The following is a 23,151-nucleotide window of genomic DNA, read 5'->3' on the forward strand; positions in this document are numbered from 1 at the left end:
CCTGCTTGTCAACAAAATGTCTTCTTTACAATGTGCACACAATTCTTCATTCCTTATTAAAATGGAACATCTATGGGAAAGGATCTTTTAGAGGTGAAGGGATCATACAATAGGTAAGACATATGTCTTACACATGACTGACCCTGGGTCTACCCCCCACTACCCCATATGATTCTTCCAGCAGTGCCAGGAGTGATCTCTGAGTCAAGAGTAAGTCAAGAGTAAACCCTGAGCACCACTGGGTGTGGCCTCAACCCTTCACCAAAAAGCACTGACAGTTTACCTGGGCATGTTTCAAAATGCTGATTCTGATTCAGTCCCAGGTGGGACCTGCAATTCTGCATTTTCCCCAAGCTTCCTAATGTTCAGGCTGGTCCTCATAGACCACCCTGTAAGTAGCAGAGTAAAGGGATGTTCATGTGATAGGCCATATGTTAATTTTTATGAAGAAATCTTTATCTTTGACCCCAAATTTAGTATTCTATCATTGAATTGTTTTACTTTTTCAAAAGTCAATAACCATTCTTACTTTTATCCTATGTTTGAGCAGCATTTCAACTCTTTGAAGCATAATTACCTTTCTTATAAAATAATTGGTTCTTTTTGGCTTGAGGAATCAATAATTCTATCTGTTTATAATTTATATAAAATTGGAAATCTCTTATAAAATGCACCAGGAAAATTGCAATGAAGTTTGCAGCAACATTTTGGAATCTGCTCATCCAACTTTATTTTTTAACCATACTGTATGATTTGGCTCATTTACTATAGATGACCCATTGAATGAGTGTGCATTGGTTTATTATAGTTCTATTTTTGCTTATCAGTACCTTTTAAAAGAATTGTTTGTTTGGGGGGCACACTCAGTGGTGCAGTAGAACTCTCATTCTTGGTGGTGTCAGCACATTTTGCATTCACCACCGCTAACCACTTCTGTGACAACAAAAGGGACTCATTCTCTCAGAAGTTTCAGCACACATGTGGCCAGTTCTCTCTGCTGTCCCCAGAGACATGGCCAACAAAATAATATGTTAGTCTTTGATAGCACTAGTGACTTTCATGTTTTGTTTCATCAACAGTGCAATATTTTCCTGCAGATTCAAAAGGCAATGAAGGGGCTAGAGAGATGGTACAGAGGGTGAGGTGTTTGTCTTGCACACAGCACACCTTGGTATGAAAGTGTTTTTCATATCAAAGAACTTGCATGAGTAAGAATATTGTATAGCAATGGATTTGGCTTTGTTTTACTAGAAATTCAAATGCGGACAACTCAGAGAGCAGGTAGCAAAACCATCATCTCATAGGGGCAAAAGCACAGTAGACCTTGAATTCATTGTTCCTGCAGTAGAACTCTCAGCACAGAACCGGTACCTAGTTGTTTATCTCCTAGAAACAAAGCAGTAGCAACTTTGTGCTGCGGGACAAACTGGTACACACAAAAGTCAAATTTAAGAAAAATCTTAATAGTCCCGTTGACAATGAAACTAAGACAGTCCTGTGATTCTGTGAAGGTATTGGCACGAGAGATGGGACGGCGGAAAAAGACAAAGACTTCAAGGGCAAAGCTCAGAGACAGGTCCAGTTCAACCCAGGCCAGACACGAGCCACGTGGAGGGTGCGGATCCTGAGCGACGGGGAGCACGAGCACTCAGAGACATTCCAGGTGGTTCTCTCAGAACCCGTGCTGGCCGCCTTGGAATTCCCCACCGAGACCACAGTAGAGATCATTGACCCTGGGGACGGTGAGTCACATCATCCACCTGCTGATGCTATTGCTCTTGTAGCTTTACAACAAACTCCCTTATACTAAATGTTTATCAATTCATGCAGTTTGGTTTCGATAGAGTCAACTTGCTCCATGAACGGTCCAATCAATCAATATTCAGGGAAGCCATATGGAAGGAGATGGAACCCAGGCATGGAAGTCGGGTGACATTGCTGGGTATTAACCCTTCCTTTGCCTTTGCTGTTGTTGTTTACCGTTCTTCACACTGGGTGTGGTGTTCTCCAGAGCTTGTGTACTTGTTGTGATGTGTTGAGATCACACACTGTGATGATCCTGGGGTTCCTGGGCTGGTACTGGTCCTAAACCATGTGGGTGGTGTAGGGGAATTGAATTTATGACCTTATGTCTGTAAGACACTCTACCATTGAACAACATTCTTGGCTGGGAAGTTTATTTTTTATGTGAACTACAAATACGTATAGAACTATGAGCATGTTCTTTTTCTTATTATAACTTTCTGTGTGGGAGAGGGGTGTGGTTTGATTTTTGGTTTTGATTTGATTTTTTTCTCATCTCATTTTTCTTCAATGGATTCATTGCTTTTTAAAGTCATTTAAGTTGTTCTTTAAACAAATGGCTTAAGTCAAAGATCATTTGGTAATTAATTTGTTCCCTGTATTATGCATAATTCTCCAAGTTGCCTTCACTTACTCATCAGCCAAAACTTTTCATTTGGCCATATGTTTCCATATTTGTTACTTAATACCTCTCCAGCTTCCTCCCCGCCTTAGTAAATAGCACTGTGAATCATTGCTCTTCATGTCTTTTACATCACATTTTCATGTCAGTGCACACCCTTGGCTGATATTGGGAAAAGTGGGGCTCGGGGCTTTTGTGTGTAAGTTGACCTCTTTCCTCCCCTGCCATACTTCTGCAGCCCTGGCTTGTCTCCTGCAGCCAGGAGAGGTGGGGCGGAGAGTCTGAATGACCCTTTCAGGGTTGACATTTATACAAAGCTCACTGAGACTCCTCTAAAGCTGAGATCCTGTCAGAAGGCAGACATCACTTTCTTTGAAATTGCCAGTCTACATTATTTTGTTAGTCAAAAGACTCTTGGATATTCTGTAAAGATACAATCTACTGAGTGTATGAAGTGGAGATGTGTGTGGAAATCTCTGGGTTAAAAGACTAAGTAAGCATAATTATAGAGCGTGCATAAGAGAGCTGGAGCTCTGTGTTTATTTAACTAACATCTCTGCCTCTGGTAAAATGGGAGGTTCATTTATGCTTATAATTTCCACTAAGGAACAGTTAGTCTTTAATTGCACTTAATTTTTAACCTGAATTATCTAGGAAAAAAATAATTAGTATTTTTTTTCTAGTCCTGAGTTTGGGGTCAATACTGGCATGATTAGGCTTTCTCTTCTGCTAAGTCCCTGACAGTTTTATAACAAATAAAAGAGTTCATTAGCATTTGTTTGAAACTATTTCTTGATAATTTATTTATTCATTAGTATAAATTTCCCTATTTTTACATTGAGGAATAGACACTGAAACCCATTGATGTCTGTCTGCTTGTAAGTTCAGGATGATACTCTACACCCACGACTGAATCTGAGAAGTAGAACATAGAAATAGTTCTATACCCAGTTCTGCTGTGTACAGAGTTTTCCTTATCACCACATAACATTGAACACTAACCAAGTGAACAGTGATGAAATTCTGACACTATTTAGAGATAGTCTCAGATTCATTGATTAAGGAAATCAGTCCCATGAGACCACTGTCCATTTTAGATGCCAAAAGTATACTCAGGAGCCAGAGCAATAATTCAGCAGGTAGGATATTTGCCTTGCACACGGCTGGCACAGGTTTGATCCCCAGCATCCCATAAGGTCTCCTGAGCCCTACCATGAGTGATCTCCAAGTGCATAGCCAGGAGTAAGCCCTGAGCATTGCTTGGTGTGGCCCTAAAATCAAAACAAAATAAACTCAGCTGTTACCTTTTTTCTCACCAACCAGGAACAGATTAAGAGATTCCCAGAACACTACTCTTCCTTGGGTTCCATTATTATTTTGCTAGGATGGCTCACAGAATTCAGAAAACTCCAATTTCTCGCTAGATCACCAGTATATTGAAAATGATATTGAAGGGTATTAATCGATAGTCGAATTAAAGAAAAATTAGATGGGCAAGATTCTGAAAACAAAGAAACTTCTCCTTGTGGTCCTGGCATGAACACATTCTGGTTCTCCAAGATAAAATACTGAAACCAGTTTTTAGGCTTCTGTGGAGACTTCGTTACATAGATACTATCAACGGAATCATTGACCCTGATCTATTCAACCCCTCATCTCTCACCCTGAAGGCAGGATGGGCGTGTGCACATGTCTTTGTGTACAGCTGTGTCTATGTGTATCTATGCCTGTGTGTCTGTAGCAGTTTGACTCCTCTAATCATGGTTGTCTGCAGCTCACATTCTTAAGTGCTTTTCAAAAGTCATTTCAATCACAAAAGATCATTTATTATTTTTATCCAAGGCTATAACAAGTCAAGTGCTCTATCAGCTGCACTATAGCCCCAGCCCACTGTGGGAATCCCTGTGATGTTTTGGGCAAAAGTGTCATAAAATTGTAAATCACTGCTAGAAGAATTGAAGAGGACATGAGTAAATGGAAACATATTCCCCATCCATGGATTATATATATTTATTAGAGTAACACAATCTCAAATATATGGGTACTTCACTATAGATTCCTAGCACAGCTATCTAAAGTCTGTATTTATGCCATTATTTAGCCTGTACTCTTGAAGTATTTGAAGATGTCTGATCATAATGGGCTCATTCTGATGTCTTAATTATATTAAAATATAGCAAAATGTAGCAGTTAATAGTAGATTAAGTATTTGATCTTAGAGCCTGAGAGATAGTACAGAAGATAATGCACTTGCCTCAAATGTGGTTGGCCCCAATGTCATCTTTGGCACCACACATAGTCTTCCAAGCATTTCCAAAGGTCACCCATGAGTAGAGTCAGGAATAACCTCTAAACACTACAAGGTGTGGCCCAATGTTTTTTTCCAATTCTTATATTTTTTACTATTTTAATGGGATTATGTAAGGTAATACTATTTAATGGGAATATGTAAGGTAATACTGGTATCTCAAAAACTCTGATCTCATTGGAAACAAAGAAAAGGCAAACATTTGTGTGATCTGAGTGAAATTATTTTAAAATTTTCCGTAGTGGGGCCAGAAAGATAGTACAGTGGTCAGGCCTTGCATGCAGCCGATCTAGGTTTTTCCCTAAGCACCCCAGATGATCCCCAAATCCCATCAGGACTTATCCCTGAGCTCAGAGTCAGAACTGGCCCCTAAACCAAAATAAATAAAATTTTCTGTAGCAGGGCCAAGAGTGTTGCTCAGAAGTACAACATCCACCTTGCATGCATGTGGCCCCACGTCTGATCCCAGAACCGGAAAAAAACAACAACAAAATACACCTATAAATACTATTGACAATGTTGCAAGATATGACGAGTAGATATGAGTGTTCCAAAATTAAAGGTCCAAAATTAATGAAAGGGTAGTTCATTCTAATGACAGAAAATAATAAAGAAAGCAGATATGAGCATTAACTTCAGCATAAATCAAAATCTTTTCATGTTGAACTCTATTGCTTCCTAGTATGAGTCATGTTCTTAAAGGAAACAAAAATTATGAATCCTTGATGAAAGTCCAGCACACAATTTCTGGCACTGAAAGATGGGAAAGAAAAAAAGTAGTGCATAAATAAATAAATTTAGTGATGTAAAACTTTCCAAAAGTTTCTTAATTTGCAAAAAGATGTTTGAGAAGGATGACATGGAGAACCCCAAGATTTTTTCCCCACCATATCTGCCTAGGGCCCAGAGAATAATTTGGGAACCCCATAGGACCCTGATATGAGTTTATAACACTATGACATGATGTAGATTTGTTTTTATTTTTCTCATTTGTTTCTTTATTCAAATAGTCCTGATGTTATTTGCCTACATTACAATTTCTGTTTCAAAGTGAAAAGACAGCCGTAAAAATGTTAGAGAGTTGTTCATGTTCAAGCTTATTATGACAGACTCAGTATTCATTCCCACTTAATCACCTAAAGTACCATTGAGAGCCTGAAGATGTTCCAAAATAACTTGAGTTATTTTTTAATGTGCCAAACTTTAAAAAGATGACACTCAATGTTTTTCTCTCTTTACTTTGTACCAGTGTGTGGGGGGTGGGCAAGGTATTCGTTAGCTTTCCTTCTCAGAGAGCCCAGCAAGCTACCAGTAGTATCCCACCTGCATGGCATAGCCTGGCAAGCTACCCATGGCATATTCGATATACCAAAAAACAGTAACAGCAAGACTCACAATAGAGATGTTACTGGTGCCCACTCAAGCAAATCAATGAACAAAGGGATGACAGTTCTACAGTGCTGCTTTGTTACAGCAAAAAAAAAAATTTAATTTGATTTTATTGAAACACCATGAGATACAGATACAGCTTTCATGTTTGAGTTGCAATCATACAATGATCAAACACCCATCCCTCCACCAGTGCACATTCTCCACCACCAATATCCCCGATATACCCCCACTTTTTCCACCCTCCCCCTGCTTCCATGGCAGACAGTTTCCCCCATACTTTCTCTCTACTTTTGGACAGCAAAAAAATTTCAAAAAATGCTTTGTTCTATCATTTTATAGTAGTTTGATTATTTTAAAAAAATTTTCAGTATAGTGAATGGAAAGCATGAATCTTGCCTTTGAAATGTGGCTGCAACTGCTTCATTTATGAGACCAGAACTCAGTGTATATTTTCTGCCCAAGTTACACTGCAATCAAAACAGGAAAATAAAAATTGCAGTTTAAATTGAAGTATGCATTACAAAGAAGTCACATTGACTAATGAAGAAAGCTTTTGTTTAATTTAGACAAATCTCTCCAAATAAAGAATAATGAAACCAATATGAAAATAAAAATGTAACAAATGGTCGTTGGCTAAAGTCACAAGAGATTAAAAAATATATGACTGGGAGTTCCACCCACATGGATATAACAGTTGTTAACATTTGCAAGGAGGATCCTGCAGGCTGTTTTTACTGTGTCTGCTAGTTCTGCTCCCTGAGTTCACCGCGTCTCTCCTGTGAAAGCCCCTGCTTTCTTCTCTGTCCACGACTATTGCAATTTCACACGAATATGCTAATGGGATATCGGATACCTTCATATTCTGTACTCCTCATGCATTTTACTCATACACATAGTCTATGTAGCTGATACATGTGTGCTTTTATATAACATTTGTGTGATTTTTCTCTCATGATTCATCTTTGGGTAGTTGGAAACTAGACTGGATGATAAAAGTGATAAAATTAAATCACTTTCCTCTTTTCTGCATCTGCTGACCTGTACTTTGTAGGTTAGCAATTCCTTTTCTCTCCTTTTTATCATCTCAAGTTAAATTTAGTTTTCTCTGCTGTGGGCAAGGCTCCATGCTTCATGAGTTTTCTTTTAGGAATTATGAGATTACTAGATCCTTAGGGCCTCGGAGACAGCTCTCCATCACCTCCTACAGTCTACTGTCACTAGCTACTGAGCCTCTGTCGCCTCCTGTCAGAGAAGGTAGGTAACAGTCAGGGTTACTCTCACCTGAAACAGACATTGCGAGAATAAAGGTAGCTGGCTGTTGTAAGATGCTGAGAGTGAGTTTTGCAATGGAAATACCCCCACGCCTGATAGCTAATGCTTATAGGGGTAGGGGGACACCTCCCAAACAGTGTTTAGGGGGCTCAGGAGACCACTCCAGAGTTCTTGGTCAGTAGCTGGTGATTCAGGTGCCTGGGGCCTTCAGGGCCTCCCCCTTGACACTAACTGCACCTTGACATGTTAGGGTCAGGCCAGTGTCATCTACATGTAAAGTGTGCGCCATAAATAAATAAATAAAAGTGTGCACCTTAACCTCTGTACCATATCTCTGGCCTCAACTAATACTTTTTTTTCTTTTTTGGGTCACACCCTGCGATGCACAGGGGTCACTCCTGGCTCTGCACTCAGGAATTACCCCTGGCTGTGCTCAGGGGACCATATGGGATGCTGGGAATCGAACCCGGGTCGGCCGCATGCAAGGCAAACGCCCTACCTGTGCTATCACTCCAGCCCCCTAACTAATATTTTTTAATCAGTTTATTTTAAGGGGGATTCTTGGCAGGATACAAACCCAGTGGTGCTTAGAGACTCTTCCTGGACCTGTGCTCAGGGGAGAGAACCAAGGTCTGCCATGTTTAAGACAAAAACCTTAGCCTCTATGCTGTCCCTCCCGTGCTCCTTAGCTATACTTTTTAAGGACAATTTGGGAAAAATCAATTTTCAGAATTTGATTCTTAAAACAATATTACTTACTTAAATATTACTTAAAGCAGTATTATAAGAATATTACTTAAAGCAATCTTCACTGAAGTAAAGTCTCCCAAAGGAGCTGTTTTCACCTCTTGAAAGCCCTTTTCTGACATCCCCACAGAGCACAGATTCTGTCAGAAGTTAAGTGAATAAAAGACCTATGTTTGATGCTGGGCCTCACTAGCCTCTGTCAGACCATGTGTGGGAGTGGAGTTCAGAGTAAAGGCCACGCTCTGATGCCCAGCATTTTCATTATTTATAATTCAAATCTAGCACAGCAAGAAATCCTTGTTTAATCAAATTTGCATGGGCCATAGGTTACAAAAGGAATCAAAATCCAGGTTCAAAAGGTAGTAAATAAAAATCCCATAATCCCATACATTGTGAGTCCAGAGAGATTCATATGCGGCTGACTCCATTTTGGTCTGTGGCACTACATATAGTCCCTGGAGTACCACCAGGAGTGACTCCTGAGCACAGAGCACAGAGTAAGCTCTGAGTAGCACCATGTGTGGCCCCCAAAATAGTAACAGAAAACATCACAAGACTTAACTGAGAAAAGTATGGCCATATAATATAATATAAATCGCATTAGCCATATACACTAATGTCTAATGTAGTAGTATATTAGCATATCTTATGTGTATTAGCTAACAAAAATAATAATTTTTTTCCCTAAACAAAGGCTGAGCTATACGTATGGCATCAATATCATGGTTGTTAAACTCTCCTCTGACTGCTGGAACACAATGTCACATGCTGGATGGTGTAAGTCACAGATTTATTTTTCCCATTGTGGAGTCTGGACCTTAACAATCAAGACTCTTCAGGTTGGCTTATTGGTAGAGAGAATCTCTCTCTCTCTTTGACTTGTCTCTGTCCTCCCCGTGGCTGGGTGCCCACCTTCCTCCAGTGCCTATCTGTGAAGAAAGGCCATTGCCTCTTCCTTCTCCTTCTAATGGTACTGATCCCATCATGAGAGCCCCTCTCGGGACATTCTCTATTTCCTCCCTCTTAGGAAATAGTCTTACTCCTCCTACGGGTATCATCACATTGAGAGTTAAGGATTTGATATGAATTTCGAGAGCTACAAAACATTAAGACTCACAACAAACTTTAAGAAACGGGACTTTCTGTAAAATTCTATGGCTATGCCATGATGTCGAAAGCCCGAGGAATTCAAAGAAACTCATTAAACTTGAACTTGAATGTTTTGTGGTACTTGCACATTTGGGGCACTGAAGTCATGATCATTTCTAAGTTGAGATTTTATATTTGGTCAAATTGTATGTCATACCAGCAAGAGTAAAAATATTTGTTTGTTTTGGGGCCACACCTGGCTATGCTCAGACTTTTCTTTTGGTTTAGTGCTCTTGAGTCACTCTGACTATAATGAGACCCTAGGGATGGAATCTGGGTCAGCTGCATGTGAGGCAAGCACCTGAACTCCAGGACTATCTTTCTGGTCCCAGTAATGACAAGTTTTGCCCGTATTCAACAAGAAACCATCTCCCTAGATGACACTTTCTTCCCATTTAAAATACCATGTCTTGAAGAAATGTTTGTCTGTGTTCTTCACTTTTCCTCCACTCCTTCCTCTCATTCATTTTTTCTAACATTTGCTCCATCAGACTTTTGTCTCTACTACTCTGTTGAAACAGTTCTAGGAAGATTTTATCAGTGAGTTCCCTTGGCCACATCTAATAATCAATTATTTGTTCTTAACTCACTAGACTTGGCAGAAATATCTGATAAAATTGATCACTCCCTGTACCTTGAGATTTTTGCATTTGGCCTCCCCTACTCACACTCCCTTGGTTCTTCTCAGTGTGGATCCCTTGTCAGGATCTTCTCCCCAGTCCTTCTTATCTCCCTGACCTCTAACTACCCATCTATAACCCCTCCCTACACTATTTTATTCGGGCTCCTGGTTTCACAGAACCACCAATGCACAGTGACTCCCAAGCTTACAATTCAGATCTGTTGGCTAAACTTCAGGATCATATACCAAGTGGTTTGCCTGACTTGATATTCATTTTGGATATTCTAAAAGTATCTCAGTTTTAATATATCTAAAGGGAGATCCTGATTTCCATGAGTAAATCTGATTCTCCTACAGTCTTTTTCACCTCTCAAACAGCAGCTCATCCTCCAGTTGGTCACTTAACAAAACTTTCAGTCATCTTGATTCTTTTGCGCTCTCACTGGTCCATCAGAGAACTCCCGGGTCTGCTCTATATCCCCCCGCACCCAGTCCGAGTGTGTCCTTATACCATTTCCACTGCTGCCATGGGGTCTAATCTTCTCAGGTCTCTTTCCTAGATTGTTGCACAGCTCCCTCATGAAACTCTTTGCTCCACTGCTCACCCTAAATATCTGTCTCAGAAGAGAACAAAAATGGGGGGTCAGAGAGATAATACAAAGATTCAGGTGTTTGTCTTGCAGGGGGCCAACCCCAATTCATATCCGGCACCACATATGGCTCCCTAAGCAACACCAAGAATGATCCCTGATTATGCTAGGAGTAAATCCTGAGCATACTGGATGTGGCCCCAAATCCAAAACCACCAAAAGGATCTTAAAATAAATCACTGTATCACTGTCATCCTGTTGCTCATTGATTTGCTCAAGCAGGCACCAGTAACATCTCCATTGTGAGACTTGTTACTGTTTTTGGCATATTGAATATGCCACAGGTAGCTTGCCAGGCTCTGCCGTGTGGGCGGAATACTCTCTGTAGCTTGCTGGGCTCTCCAGGAGGGTTGGAGGAATTGAATCCAGGTCGGCCGCATGCAAGGCAAATGCCCCACTCACTGTGCTATCGCTCCAGCCCTAAAATAAATTAGCTTTTGAAAAACCTAGTGTCCAAAACTTTTCATGTTTTCAGGTTTAAAGATCGAATATGCAGATCAACCGTGGTCAGACTACACATTAAAATATAACCCTAAGGGATGGAGCCATAGTAAAGAGGGGAGGGCTATTGTCTTGCACATGGCTGACCCGGGCTCCTTGCCTGGCACCCCATATGGTCCCCTGAGTCCATCAGGAGTGATCCCTGAGTACAGGGCCAGGAGCAAGCCCTGGCTTGCACTACCAGCTGTTCCCTCACTCCTTTTCCCAAAAAAAACATCGACCCTAATTCAAAATATGTAGTTGCTGGGAAGCCAAATTTTGTAGCAACAGGCCCCAAATGGTCAGGATTGTCATTAACTGGCAACTGACGGCTCCTTCACGTGTTGTCCATGCTTGCAACTTAAGACCAGCTAGAAGAAAGCCAAGCAGCCTCCCCCAACAGCCCTCGAGGATATTTTCTTCTCTTTAGTCCATAGAGAGCCGTCCGGGCAGCCCCCTCCAGTGACGGTCCCCCTGAGACCACCCTTTCACCCTGCAGCCCCTCTGCCTGCCTCTGAGTCTCTGCCAGGTGTGGGTTCTGGTGTCCGACTCAGACTCCACAGCAGATTCTAAAGAAAAAGCTTTTGCATGTTTCATCCCACTGGGTGGGCCTTGTCTATTTTCACATACTAGTTGAAAAAAGAAGTTTCTTCCACTAGTCTTGCCTCCTCTCCCCATGATCATCAACCTTGATCCATTCATCCCAGCCACATTATCACGTGCTCAGTGACTGCTTCTTTATCGCACCTTCTCTTCCCTGCCCTGTTTATTCATCACTCTGGCCTCCCACTGGTCCCTGCAACCTGGGCCTGAGGCTCTGTTCACTTGCTCATTCCTTCCCTAAAATTCGCTTTCCAAGTTACTACAGGGCACCACCTGGTGACCCGGGCTAAAATACTCCTGTGTCAAGTCTTTCAAGTATACATGTATACATCACTGCTGCACGCAGATTTCCACACCCCTGATGCTTACTCTGCCCCAGTCTTACCTGATCCCTCAGCTCTCTATGCTTTGCTCATATCACCCACTCCTTGACGTTCTCCTTTCTTTATATTTTAGTTCAGTCACTGTGAGATATAGTTACAAAGATGTCCACGATTGGGTTTCAATCATGCAGTGTTCCAAAACCCATCCATTCAGCAGTGCACATTTCCCACCACCCTCACCCCCAGTTTCTGGCCTGCCAACAACTGCCTCACAGTCCCAGCCTGGCTCTATGCAGACACCTCTCCCTCCCTCTCTCTCTCTCTCTCCCTCCCTCTCCCTCCCTCTCCCTCTCTCTCTCTCTCTCTCTCTCTCTCTCTCTCTCTCTCTCTCCCCTCTCTCTCTCTCCCCCCCCTCTCTCTCCCTCTCTCTCTCTCTCCCTCCCTCCCCGCCTCTCTCCCCCACCCCCTTCTGGGCTATATAGTTTGCAATATAGGTATTAAGCTATCATGTTTGTTCCTTTCACTCCTTTCAGCACTCAGTTCTTGCCCAGAGTGATCATTTCCAATTATATTTGTCATAATTGTCATAGTAGTCACTTCTCTATCCTAACTACCCTCCCCAATCCTACCCCCTTGTGGCATTGCTTAACATTTTCTTATGTTGTTTGTTTGTTTATTTATTTTTATCCCTAACTAGAAACTAGAATGAAAATTCCTTGAGATCTGAGATTTTGCTACTTCTGTATTCCCCATGTCTAGCAAGCAGAAGTCTAGAAGTCGCTCAATTAATATCTGGTGAATGAAAATCATAAAATCTTACATCCACAGATATTTTAATGGTGACACTTTTCTTAATTGGTATATCACTCAGAATCCTGGGAGAAAACACATTACACACTAAAAATGAACAATTTCAGAATACTTTACACTTGCCCCCCTCTCCACCCCCAATTCCCCCCCCACCCTTCGGCGGCATGGTGGCCACCATCTTTCAGAGCCTGTTGGACATCCAGGTACGAGACTGCAGTGACATGACACGTGGGGCCTCACAGGATGGGGGGTGGAACCAGCCCCTCTCCCCGCCCCAACAAGACCTGAAGTTGCCACCCATAAAATGTTCCTCCAGCTCCTGAACTGCCATGATCCCAGAGGCACACAGACCAATCTTGGAACCCAACAGCTTTGGGCAGAAATCCCTCCAGACTTATTACTAAAATATCAGAAATCCAAAATCATATGCTCTTCATAATCAACAACAGAAAACAAATTATCTAATGATGCCTTTTCAGCAGGCCTGATTATTGGGGAAAATTCCAAATAATAATGGTGGGTCTTTTGTCGAAATATTGAATGTGATCAAGGTGGAGAGAGAGTAAAGTGGAAATCATCTGCCACACAGGCTGGGGGAGGGGTGGGGTGGGGGTATACTGGGGTTCTTGGTGGTAGAGGGTGTGCACTGGTGAGGGGATGGGAGTTTGATCACTCTATGACCAAGACTTAAACTGGAAAGCTTTGTAACTGTTCTCACATGATTCAATAAATTAAAAATAAGCAAATAAATAAATTTTCAAAAATAATAAAAATAAAAATAAATTTACAGAGGTAGGAGGAAGTATTGGAAGAGGGATGTTCCTGCCGCAGTTAAAGCAGCACCAGGCTGATCTCCAGGCCTGGAGGAAAAGAGCTTCACTAGCAGAGTCCAGTCAGCATATGAGCCCCCAGCAGGCACCTGCTTTTCCCATGGGGTGTATCCAGTCCTGGGCCGCAGAGGGAGTTCCCAAGAATGATGCTGTCCTGCCTCAGCCTCCGGGCCTGCCCCTTCGGCTGTCCTGACCGGAAGTATGAGCAAAAGAAGAGCACTGATGTGGTTCATGGCTGGGGCTCCTGGGCCCCAGGGCAGATGGAGATGGGATAGAAGCCTTGAGGACCTCACCCCTCTCCATAGCTTCCTATGGTCATCAGAAGCTACAGGCTTTATGTTCTCTCTCACTGTGTGGAGCGAGAGAGACTTTCTCTGACACAGAATCCCAGTCAGAATCCAGAGTTAGCCATGTCGGGGGTTACCATGTCAAATTTTCAAACTCAATATTTATTAAATTAAATATAGTTTTGCCTTTTATTGTATTTGTAAATATTTTATATTTTATATTAGCATGTTTTTCAGTGACCATGAAAAGCCAATCACTGAGGATTGGGATACTGTGTAAATATAATGTTGTACTCTCTGTTGTTCCTCAAGTGGCGGGAGGAAGCCACTGACACATAGAAATTATAGATTTAATGAGATTTGGGAGAGTCTTTTGGGAAGGAGGACCATACTCAGCTGCGCTCAGAACTTCTTTCTGGCTCTGTGCTCAGGGATCACTCCTGATGGGGCTCAGGGGACCATCTAGAGGGTTGAACCCCGGTTGGCTGCATGCAAAGCCATCACCTTACCCACTGTACTGTCTCTCTAGCCCCAGAGATGTATGTCTTTTAAAGGAACTGTTAACCAAAAACAAATAAGCAAGGTCTTAATATATATCATTTATTTTTAAAATGATTTTTATTGTGGCTAAGTAACATGATTAGAATAGCATTTATATATATTGTACTTTAAATAATTAGCCATTTTAAAAGAATAAATTTAGGGCACAAAAAGAATAGAGTAGATATTACAAATTTTAATCCTGACTCAGCCTATCAAGGCCCAGGAGCCTGATTTATCCGGTCTGTGAAGCAGTGGACTGAGGTGACTCCAAGTCTCTTCTACCTCTGAAACCAACCTCCCTGTTGAAGAGTGGCTTGTGCCAGGCAAACAAAGTTGGGTTTTAAAGAAGTGTGCCAGTTGCTGTACTAGTTAAGAAGCAAAAAGCAAAAAGAAAAGCAGTTCCTAGAGCTAACAGCAATATTGGGTTTTATTACTACATTAAGAATTCAGTGGCCTCATTTATGGGGTATAAAAAAATAGTGTGAAAATAATACCCAAAGACAAGAGAGCCGAGGGCCTGGAGGACTGGTCCATGATTAGAAGCTTGCCTCAAATGGGTGGTGAGTGCAGTTAGGATAGAGAAGGACAATAATAGTTGGAAATAAATTGAAAATGATCAATAGGGACAGGAACTGGGTAATGAAAGATGGTAAAGTGATATATATATGTATATATATACACAAAAAGGAAAAAGGGGGAAAATGAGAGAGAGAGAGAGAGAGAGAGAGAGAGAGAGAGAAGAAAATGCCTGCCATAGAGACAAGTGGAGGGGGAAGGAGAGAAGACAGGGATAGGATATCAGGGATATTGGTTATGTTGGTTATTATAATTATTATACTGGTGGCTGGAAGTGTACACAGGTGAAGGGATGGGTTTTGGAACATTTATGGTTGAAACCCAATCATGAATAACTTTTGTAACTGTGTGTCTCACAGCGATTCAATTTAAACTGGTTTAGAAAAGAAAAGAACTCAGTGGCCCGATGACAACACTCAGGAGAACTGATCTACTCAATTGGCTTGCAGGGAAGGGAATTGAAAGATGGGCATTGGGGCCCTAGATACATGGGTGGTGGGTGCAGTGCTGGAATTAAGTGCATGCGAAGTCATCATTCAGAGTAGTGTAAATCACAGAACTTCAAACAATAAAAAAGATAAAGAATTTAGTGCCCCATGCTACAAAAACCTGCATGCTTGATACCTCCTCTTAAGCCATCCCATACTTCGTGTTGTGTAATTCTCCAAGACTATGAAGAAGGGGTAAATTTATCATTGGCACTGTTTTAATTTGAAGAATTAAGGTTCAGCGCAGACAGAAATAAGCATGGTAATGTTTGTGGGTTTTTTTTTAAATTTTTAAAATTTTATTGAATCACCATGAGATAGTTACAAGCTTTCATATTTGGGTTACAATCTCACAATGATTAAATACCCATCCCTCCACCAGTGCACATTCCCCACCACCAATATCCTGGGTATACCCCCCCCTTTCCCACCCTTGGGTGTCAGCCTCATATGATGCTACCCTACACTCCACAAATGAGTGCAGTCCCTCTATGCCTGTCCCTCTCTTTCTGACTCATTTCGCTTAGCACGATACTCTCCATGTTTATCCATTAATAAGCAAATTTCATGACTTCATCTCTCCTAACAGCTGTATAGTATTCCACTGTGTAGATGTACCGAAGTTTCTTTAACCAGTCATCTGTTTTAGGGCACTCGGGTTGTTTCTATATTTTGGCTATTGTGAACAGTGCTGCAGTGAATATATAGGTACAGATATCATTTCTACTGTGCTCTTTTGTATCCTCGGGATATATTCCCAGAAGTGGTATTGTGGGGTCATATGGAAGCTCAATTTCTAATTTTTGAAGGTCTGTCCATATTGTTTTCTAGAAAGGCTGGACCAGTTGGCATTCCCGCCAACAGTGAAGGAGCGTCCCTTTTTCCCCACATCCACGCCAGCACTGGTTGCTTTTGTTCTTTTGAATGTGTTCCAGTCTCTGTGGTGTGAGATGATATCTCATTGTTGTTTTGATTTGCATCTCCCTGCTGACTAGTGATGTGGAACATTTTTTCATGTGCCATTTGTGTTTCTTTTTTGAGGAAACTTCTGTTCATTTCTTCTCCCCATGATGTTTGTGTTTTCTTTCTAGAATCCACGGTCTTCATTCCCCAGTCCGAGTACTCCGTGGAAGAAGATGTTGGTGAGCTCTTCATCCCCATCAGGAGGAGTGGCGACGTGAGCCGGGAGTTGATGGTGATCTGTTCCACGCAGCAAGGTAGCTCCCTCCCTGAACAACCCTTTGGAATGTTTGCTCAGGCGTAGAAATAAGCCACTCTAGCATGCTGCAGCCATAGCATTATACCATGAGGAATATACTTTGTTTCTATAAATGTCAAAAAGAATCCAACATCTCTTTCCAAGACATCTTCCTTCACTGTGGTCTGGAGGCTCCTCGGAGAGCACCTAGAAGACTGCTATGTCTCAAAAAAGATTCCGGATTCATTTGGTTACTTTCTCTCATTCTCAATACTTTCTGGACTGTAAGAAATTGAAGTTTCCCTATCGTCCCATCCTGCTCAAGTGGAAGGGAGATGATTTAAAAATAAAAGGCAACTGGGGCTAAGATAGATAGTACAGTGGGTAAGGAGCTTGCCTTGCACATGTTTGACCTGGGGTTCGATCAATCCCCACCATTCCTTATGGTCTCTTGAGCTCTGCCAGGAGTAATTCTTTAGTGCAAAGCCAAAAGCAACCCCTGGGCATGTTCAGTGTGGCACAAAAACAAACAAAAAAATAAAACATTTTAAGGCAAAGAAATTTATACCCTAGGAAATGAAACTAATCTCTCAGGGAATTGTACACAGGGCTCCTGCATGCAAAACACATGCTCCTGCTCCCTGCCTGTCATTTTGGTCCTCTAACTTCTTTGAAAGTCACATCAACCAAAGATAAAATGATTTAGATTCCTCTGAAAGGTGATTTTGTGTTACACCAGTTAAAGTTAATACACAATTCTCATTAACATAATAAACATCTTAGCCAGAGAGATAGTACAGCAGGTAGGGTGCTTGCCTTGCATACAATCAACCCAGGTTCAATCTCTGACATCACAAATGGTTCTCCAAGCACTGCCAGGAGTTAAGTCCTGAGTGCAGATCCAGGAGTAACCCCTAAGTACCAGGCCTGGCCCCCAAACTAAAATTAATTAACTATTTATTTAATATCATTCCAGAAATCAGATAACTTTTTAAAAATTTTTAGTGGAAGACATCCTAATATTGGTATCAGCAGACACTTGTTAAGTTTTCCATTCATGTATAATAATTGAAAGTAGTTGATAAAAGTGATTAAAAATGCATACTTTTGAATCAGCCTTAGGCTCCAGTTTCCAAAGTAAGTGGTTTAACTTAGCAAATGTGTAAGACTCAGTAGAGTGGAGAGGATTAATAAGGCAGTACAGGGCTTGACACTTTTTTATATGTACTTCTTGAGGGCCTTCAGAATTATGCCTGACAGCATTTAGGAGAACCATGGATCCAACTCAGGGCCTTGCACACGCTCGGCGTGTGTACTACCACTTGAGTTCTGTCCCTCATGCCAGTTGGCACTCTGCCCGCACACAGTAAGCATCTAAAGTAGGAACTATGATTTGGTAATAATGCGTTGATCTAAAAGAGCACTGGCAGGAACTAGAGGAGTAGATCCTTGAGATGGAACCTCTGCCCTATGTTTGACATCTTTATGAAGTTTACTCTTGATGCTGGGACATTCTGATGATGTTTTGTCATTGCCAAAGGTGTTGATGGACACTAACTGACCATTACAATGCTACATATGCCCCAGTTGCCTATTGGATAAGGACTGGCCTTCTAAAGTGCTGCATATTCTGGGGCTGGAGCGATAGTACAGCAGGAAGGGCGTTTGCCTTACGTGCAGCCAACCCAGGTTCAATCCCCAGCATCCCATCTGGTCCCCCAAATACCATCAGGAGTAACTCCTGAGTGCAGAGCGAAGAATAGCCCCTGAGCAGCGGGGTGATCCCCAAAAGCCTAAATATAAATAAATAATAAAGCAGAATACCAGTAATAGTTTCTGGAAATGCCTTTGTGGCGTGTTCTACAGAAACTCCTTCTGGATTCTCCCTCCAGGAACAGCCAGCGGAACAGTGCCAACGTCGGTCCTGTCCTACTCTGATTACATCTCCAGGCCCGAGGACCACACAAGCGTCATTCGCTTTGACCGAGAGGAGCGAGAGAAAATGTGCAGGATCGTCGTGATTGACGACTCCTTGTATGAAGAGGAGGAAACGTTCCAGGTCCTTCTGAGTATGCCCATGGGTGGGAGAATTGGATCCGAGTTCCCAGGAGCACGGATTACTATTGTCCCTGACAAAGACGATGGTAAGTAGGAATTTTAAAATCATTCCCTCTACCAATCAGCCCAGCACTTAGCATTTCCTGCTAGACAAAAAAACAAATGTAGTAAAGAATTAGATGTTTACCTATATAACTCAAGCTTAAAGGTCAAATTTTAAATTAAAAAATAATCAATAATTATCTTTACAGGGTGTTTGTTTTTTGGGGAATACCTTTGGTTGGGAAAAATACCCATCCCTTTGACTTATATGAGATAAACATAGGGGGAAAGTGTACAGAAAAAGACCATTATTTGCTAGGTCCTACTCATTTTAACATAAATGTAACTTCATAGTTGTAGGAATGGAAGGTGATGTCATTATCTCTGTTTTGGTTTTATTTTTTGTTTTTATTTATTTGTTGGGACTGGAGTGATAGCACAGTGGGTAGGGCATTTGCCTTGCACGCAGCTGACCCGAGTCAGATTCAGATTGCCCAGCAAGCTACTGAGAGTATCCCGCCTGTATGGCAGAGCCTGGCAAGCTACCCATGTTGTATTCATATGCCAAAAACAGTAACAAGTCTCACAATGAAGACATTACTGGTGCCCGCTCGAGCAAATCAATGAACAACAGGACGACAGTGCTACAGTGCCATGTATTTGTTGAGTTGTTTGGTGAGGGAGTCTCACAAGCAGTTCACGGGTACCTACAGGCCCCTCCCGGCAATTCTCAACCAACCAAGCTGACCATTCACTAGAGGCCGAAGGATGCTTTGCTGTTCGGGCCTTGAGGCATCATGATGGGTGTCAGCAGCACCAAGTCTGCATCTTAACACCCATATATCTCTGGTCCTCTACATTTGTTGAGACTGAGCATTGGAGAGACCAAATGGTTGGCCTGAATTTTCAAAGCTGATCAAGACAAAGTCAGGCTTAGCCCCAAATGTTTGGTTCTTTCCATTTCCTGCCCTCTTGTAAAACGTGCCTGTCGTCCTGACAAGGTTACAGTGGCAGTGGAACAATACATTGATGAATGACATTTGCAATTCCTTTTTTCTGAGCTACAATTTCTGGCAGGGCATCACCAGTTGTGGCCCCAAAAGAAAAACCAAATACACAAACAAGAACTCACAGTGATAGGGGCTGGAGCGATAGCACAGCAGATAGGGTGTTTGCCTTGCAGGTTCGATCCCGGGCATCCCATATGGTCCCCCAGTACTGCCAGGAGTAATTCCTGAGTGCAGAGCCAGGAGTAACCCTGAGTGCAGAGCCAGGAGTAACCCCTGAGCATCACTGGGTGTGACCCAAAAAGCAAACAAACAAACAAATAAACAAAAACCAAAATTACAGTGATAAAGTATTGGATATATGCCCTAAATATTGTTCTATTTACCTCATAGTTAATGTATATATTTCATCACTAGGCTAAAACAAATCCTAAAACTTACTAAGGGGATTAAAATATCAATAACTCCTGTGATATAACTGAATGAAGTGATTATTATATATAGATCATAGAAAAGAATATATATAGAACATAGAAAAGAATAATCCAACATTAACCAACAGGAGACAGTGTTGTTTCTGAAAGTGGAAATTTTTAATCACTAGAAGTAAGTAGCATAATTAGAGTAGGACAAATATCAAACCTGTTCCATAATCTGAGTGAAATAATCCACATGGTTTTCTAATGGAGCATTTTCTAATGCTCTTCATTCTAGTTCTCCTTTCCATTTCTGTCATAAGGGGTAGACCAGATGAGGAATCCACCAACCTTACTATGACTGAAAATAAATTCTTTATAATTGAGTCACTTGGAACAATCAGAATTTTTTTAAATGACTTGATTCTCCAAAGCTTGATCACTTTTTCAAGTAAATGAGCAGATAACATTTCCATTTTCTATACTGCTGCGTGGAGGACTGCCATCTGGATCACAAGCAGCTGAAGTGCAAGAGTTTGACAATCACAGGGCCCTGCAGTTTTTCTCTGTGATTAACCCTCTTTGGGATAGAGTAGAATAGGTCTCCCAATCCAGATGTCTTGAACCAATTTGCATTGTATCTTTAAGAAACAACTAGAATGCAGTTGTCTTTGGAAGAAATGTACCTCCGCAAGCACACTGCAGTGAGAATAAAGCTCTCGTTTTGTGCAGCTATCCAAACATCCTACATCAATGTCTTCAGTGCTTCAGTGAGGTCGCAGTGTAGTACTGCAGCATTTAAGTCAGCATTCAGGGCTTTTCATTAATCTTTACTGCCAGTTTTGGGAGTTAATTAAGGAACATTCCAGCTGATTCCATTTTCTGCTTTTGTGTGATAACCACGGGAGTTTCACCAAGAGTGACTGGCTTCCTCGACCACCCTAGACAAATTGTCATGCTAGATATGAGCCAGGATTGCATGAAAGGCAGCATCGTGAGCTCTACAGGAAGTGTTGCTCAATCAGTGTCATTTAAGAGCTTACTGACATCAGAAAACTTTCTCCACAACAGGAGAACCATAGAGAGGAAAACATTTCTAGCACTAGAAAATTACGTTACACGGACTGTGTAGGTGAAATATCCTTTATCATTTTGCTTAGCTGACAGACGTCTCACCAGTGTTTTTCTTCTTGAAAAGTATTGTTTGCATTAGTGTAAGCATCCATTCAGTAATGGAGGGCGCTCACAGTATTGAATGACCACATTCAATTACACCAACAGCTTGACCAAACAAACTTATATTCTCTATGTAGTATGCTTGAGTAAGAACAATATGAAAAATTAAGAAACAGGAAAATAGATTTCTAATGGCTCAGAATATTAATGCAGAGCAGCCGTTAGCCAGACTACTTAATAGAGTTGATGATGTGAAGGCAGGGAAACTGGGGGGCGGGGGGTGTTTACCAAGTCTGTTCCATGGGAGGTACTGAGAAATGCCCTGGATAATAAAGATCATGTATTCCAATTTTTTTATGTGGAAAGGATATAATACATAGTGATATGTAAATTAAAGCCACTGGAAACTAAAATAAAGCAGGAACCTTAAAGACAGAACAGGGGATATGATATTTACCTTGTTCCCTATCAACCCTGATTTGAATTCCCAGCACCATAAGTGGTCCCCTGAGCATCACAGGGGTTACTCCTGAATAGAGACATGAATAGCTCCTGAGCACTGACAGATGAGTCCCAAACCCCCACCCCCACCCCCAAATTGCCTCCCTGACTAACTCAGTACATAAGAAGTATTTTGTTATTGAAAGACCTCATATTGAAAGACCCTGTTCTCATATCACAGAACAGGGCAAATATTTGTTGCGCATGTACTAAGTATAAAAGGTGGGAGAGCACAAAAGCATCTCAGGCACAGGCCAGGACTTTATAATGCATAAAACCTATTGATAGCAAGAAAGCTAAGGATCAGGAAAAAAATAAAGGAGAATAATAATAATTTAAAACAGTAAAGAAGTTAAGAAGGCAACTGTGAACGATTAAAAGCAATGGTATGATCTGATCCCATGAATCAGGGAAAGAATTGAGCTTCAAACCTATAGAAAGGATCTAGAAGAATAGAAAAGGAGGGAAAATACAACAAAAGTCAAAACATGAGTACGGAAAGGTGTTGGGAGCAGGGGACCATCTCGTTTGGCCAGGTGGCCCTTTCCATAAAAGGTTTAAGGGGCAGTTCCCAGGATTGGATGTTAGACTCATTTCTACTTCTTCGTGGAGGCATCCTTGAGGCATGTTTCCTACCTTTGAAATGGGGTCCTATTATCATGCAAGCTGACCTGTACTTAATTCTTAATTCTTCAGTTTTATCCTCCACTCTACCACCCGCCCCCCACCACCTTCACTTCCCTCTGCTGGTACTGCTGTGATCACATGTGTGCTTGGTTGTGGTGCTGTCATGGTTAGGTGTGGTGCCCGCGGTGGCTCACACGTCTGGCTTCAGTGCTCACATGCTCGCCAGGGTGCCCTCCAGAGCTGCCCCTCTCGAGCAGCTGTGCTTGGGCACAGTCTGGCAGTGATGCTTGCTGAAGGCGTACCCCTGCTGTGGTGCTCGCACAACTTCTCGGTTGTGTTACTGCTGCCTTCAGTGACTGCCTGCACACTCTTGAATATGACATGGCTAGAAAATGCCTCCAGGCTGTCAGCTTCCTTTCATCCTTGGAAGGTTTGTTTTGAGAACCGAATAGCATGATCTATGTGAAAACACTAAAACCTAGCCAACCTGGGGCCAGAGGAGCTAGTGCAGGGGTTAAGGCACTTGCCTTGCATGCCATCAACCCTGGTTCCATCCCTGGCGTAAATTCCCACCAAAGCCTCACCGGAAGCGATCCCTGAGCACAGAGCCAGGAGTAAGCT

At 41.8% G+C, this 23,151-nt stretch overlaps 1 protein-coding gene across 1 annotated transcript in view; it reads left to right on the forward strand.

The window, feature by feature from the left end:
- The window catches only part of FREM2 (FRAS1 related extracellular matrix 2), a 181,714-nt gene that overhangs the window by 89,303 nt on the left and 69,260 nt on the right, over positions 1-23,151 (forward strand). Inside the window, exons 4-6 of the mRNA XM_012935227.2 lie at positions 1,512-1,742; positions 16,597-16,722; positions 18,596-18,847. Of these exons, the coding sequence (XP_012790681.2) occupies positions 1,512-1,742; positions 16,597-16,722; positions 18,596-18,847 (609 nt within the window). The remainder of the gene's footprint in view (positions 1-1,511; positions 1,743-16,596; positions 16,723-18,595; positions 18,848-23,151) is intronic.

The sequence above is a fragment of the Sorex araneus genome, chromosome 1, assembly GCF_027595985.1.
Source record: "Sorex araneus isolate mSorAra2 chromosome 1, mSorAra2.pri, whole genome shotgun sequence".
In the NCBI taxonomy this organism is placed as follows: Eukaryota; Metazoa; Chordata; class Mammalia; order Eulipotyphla; family Soricidae; genus Sorex; species Sorex araneus.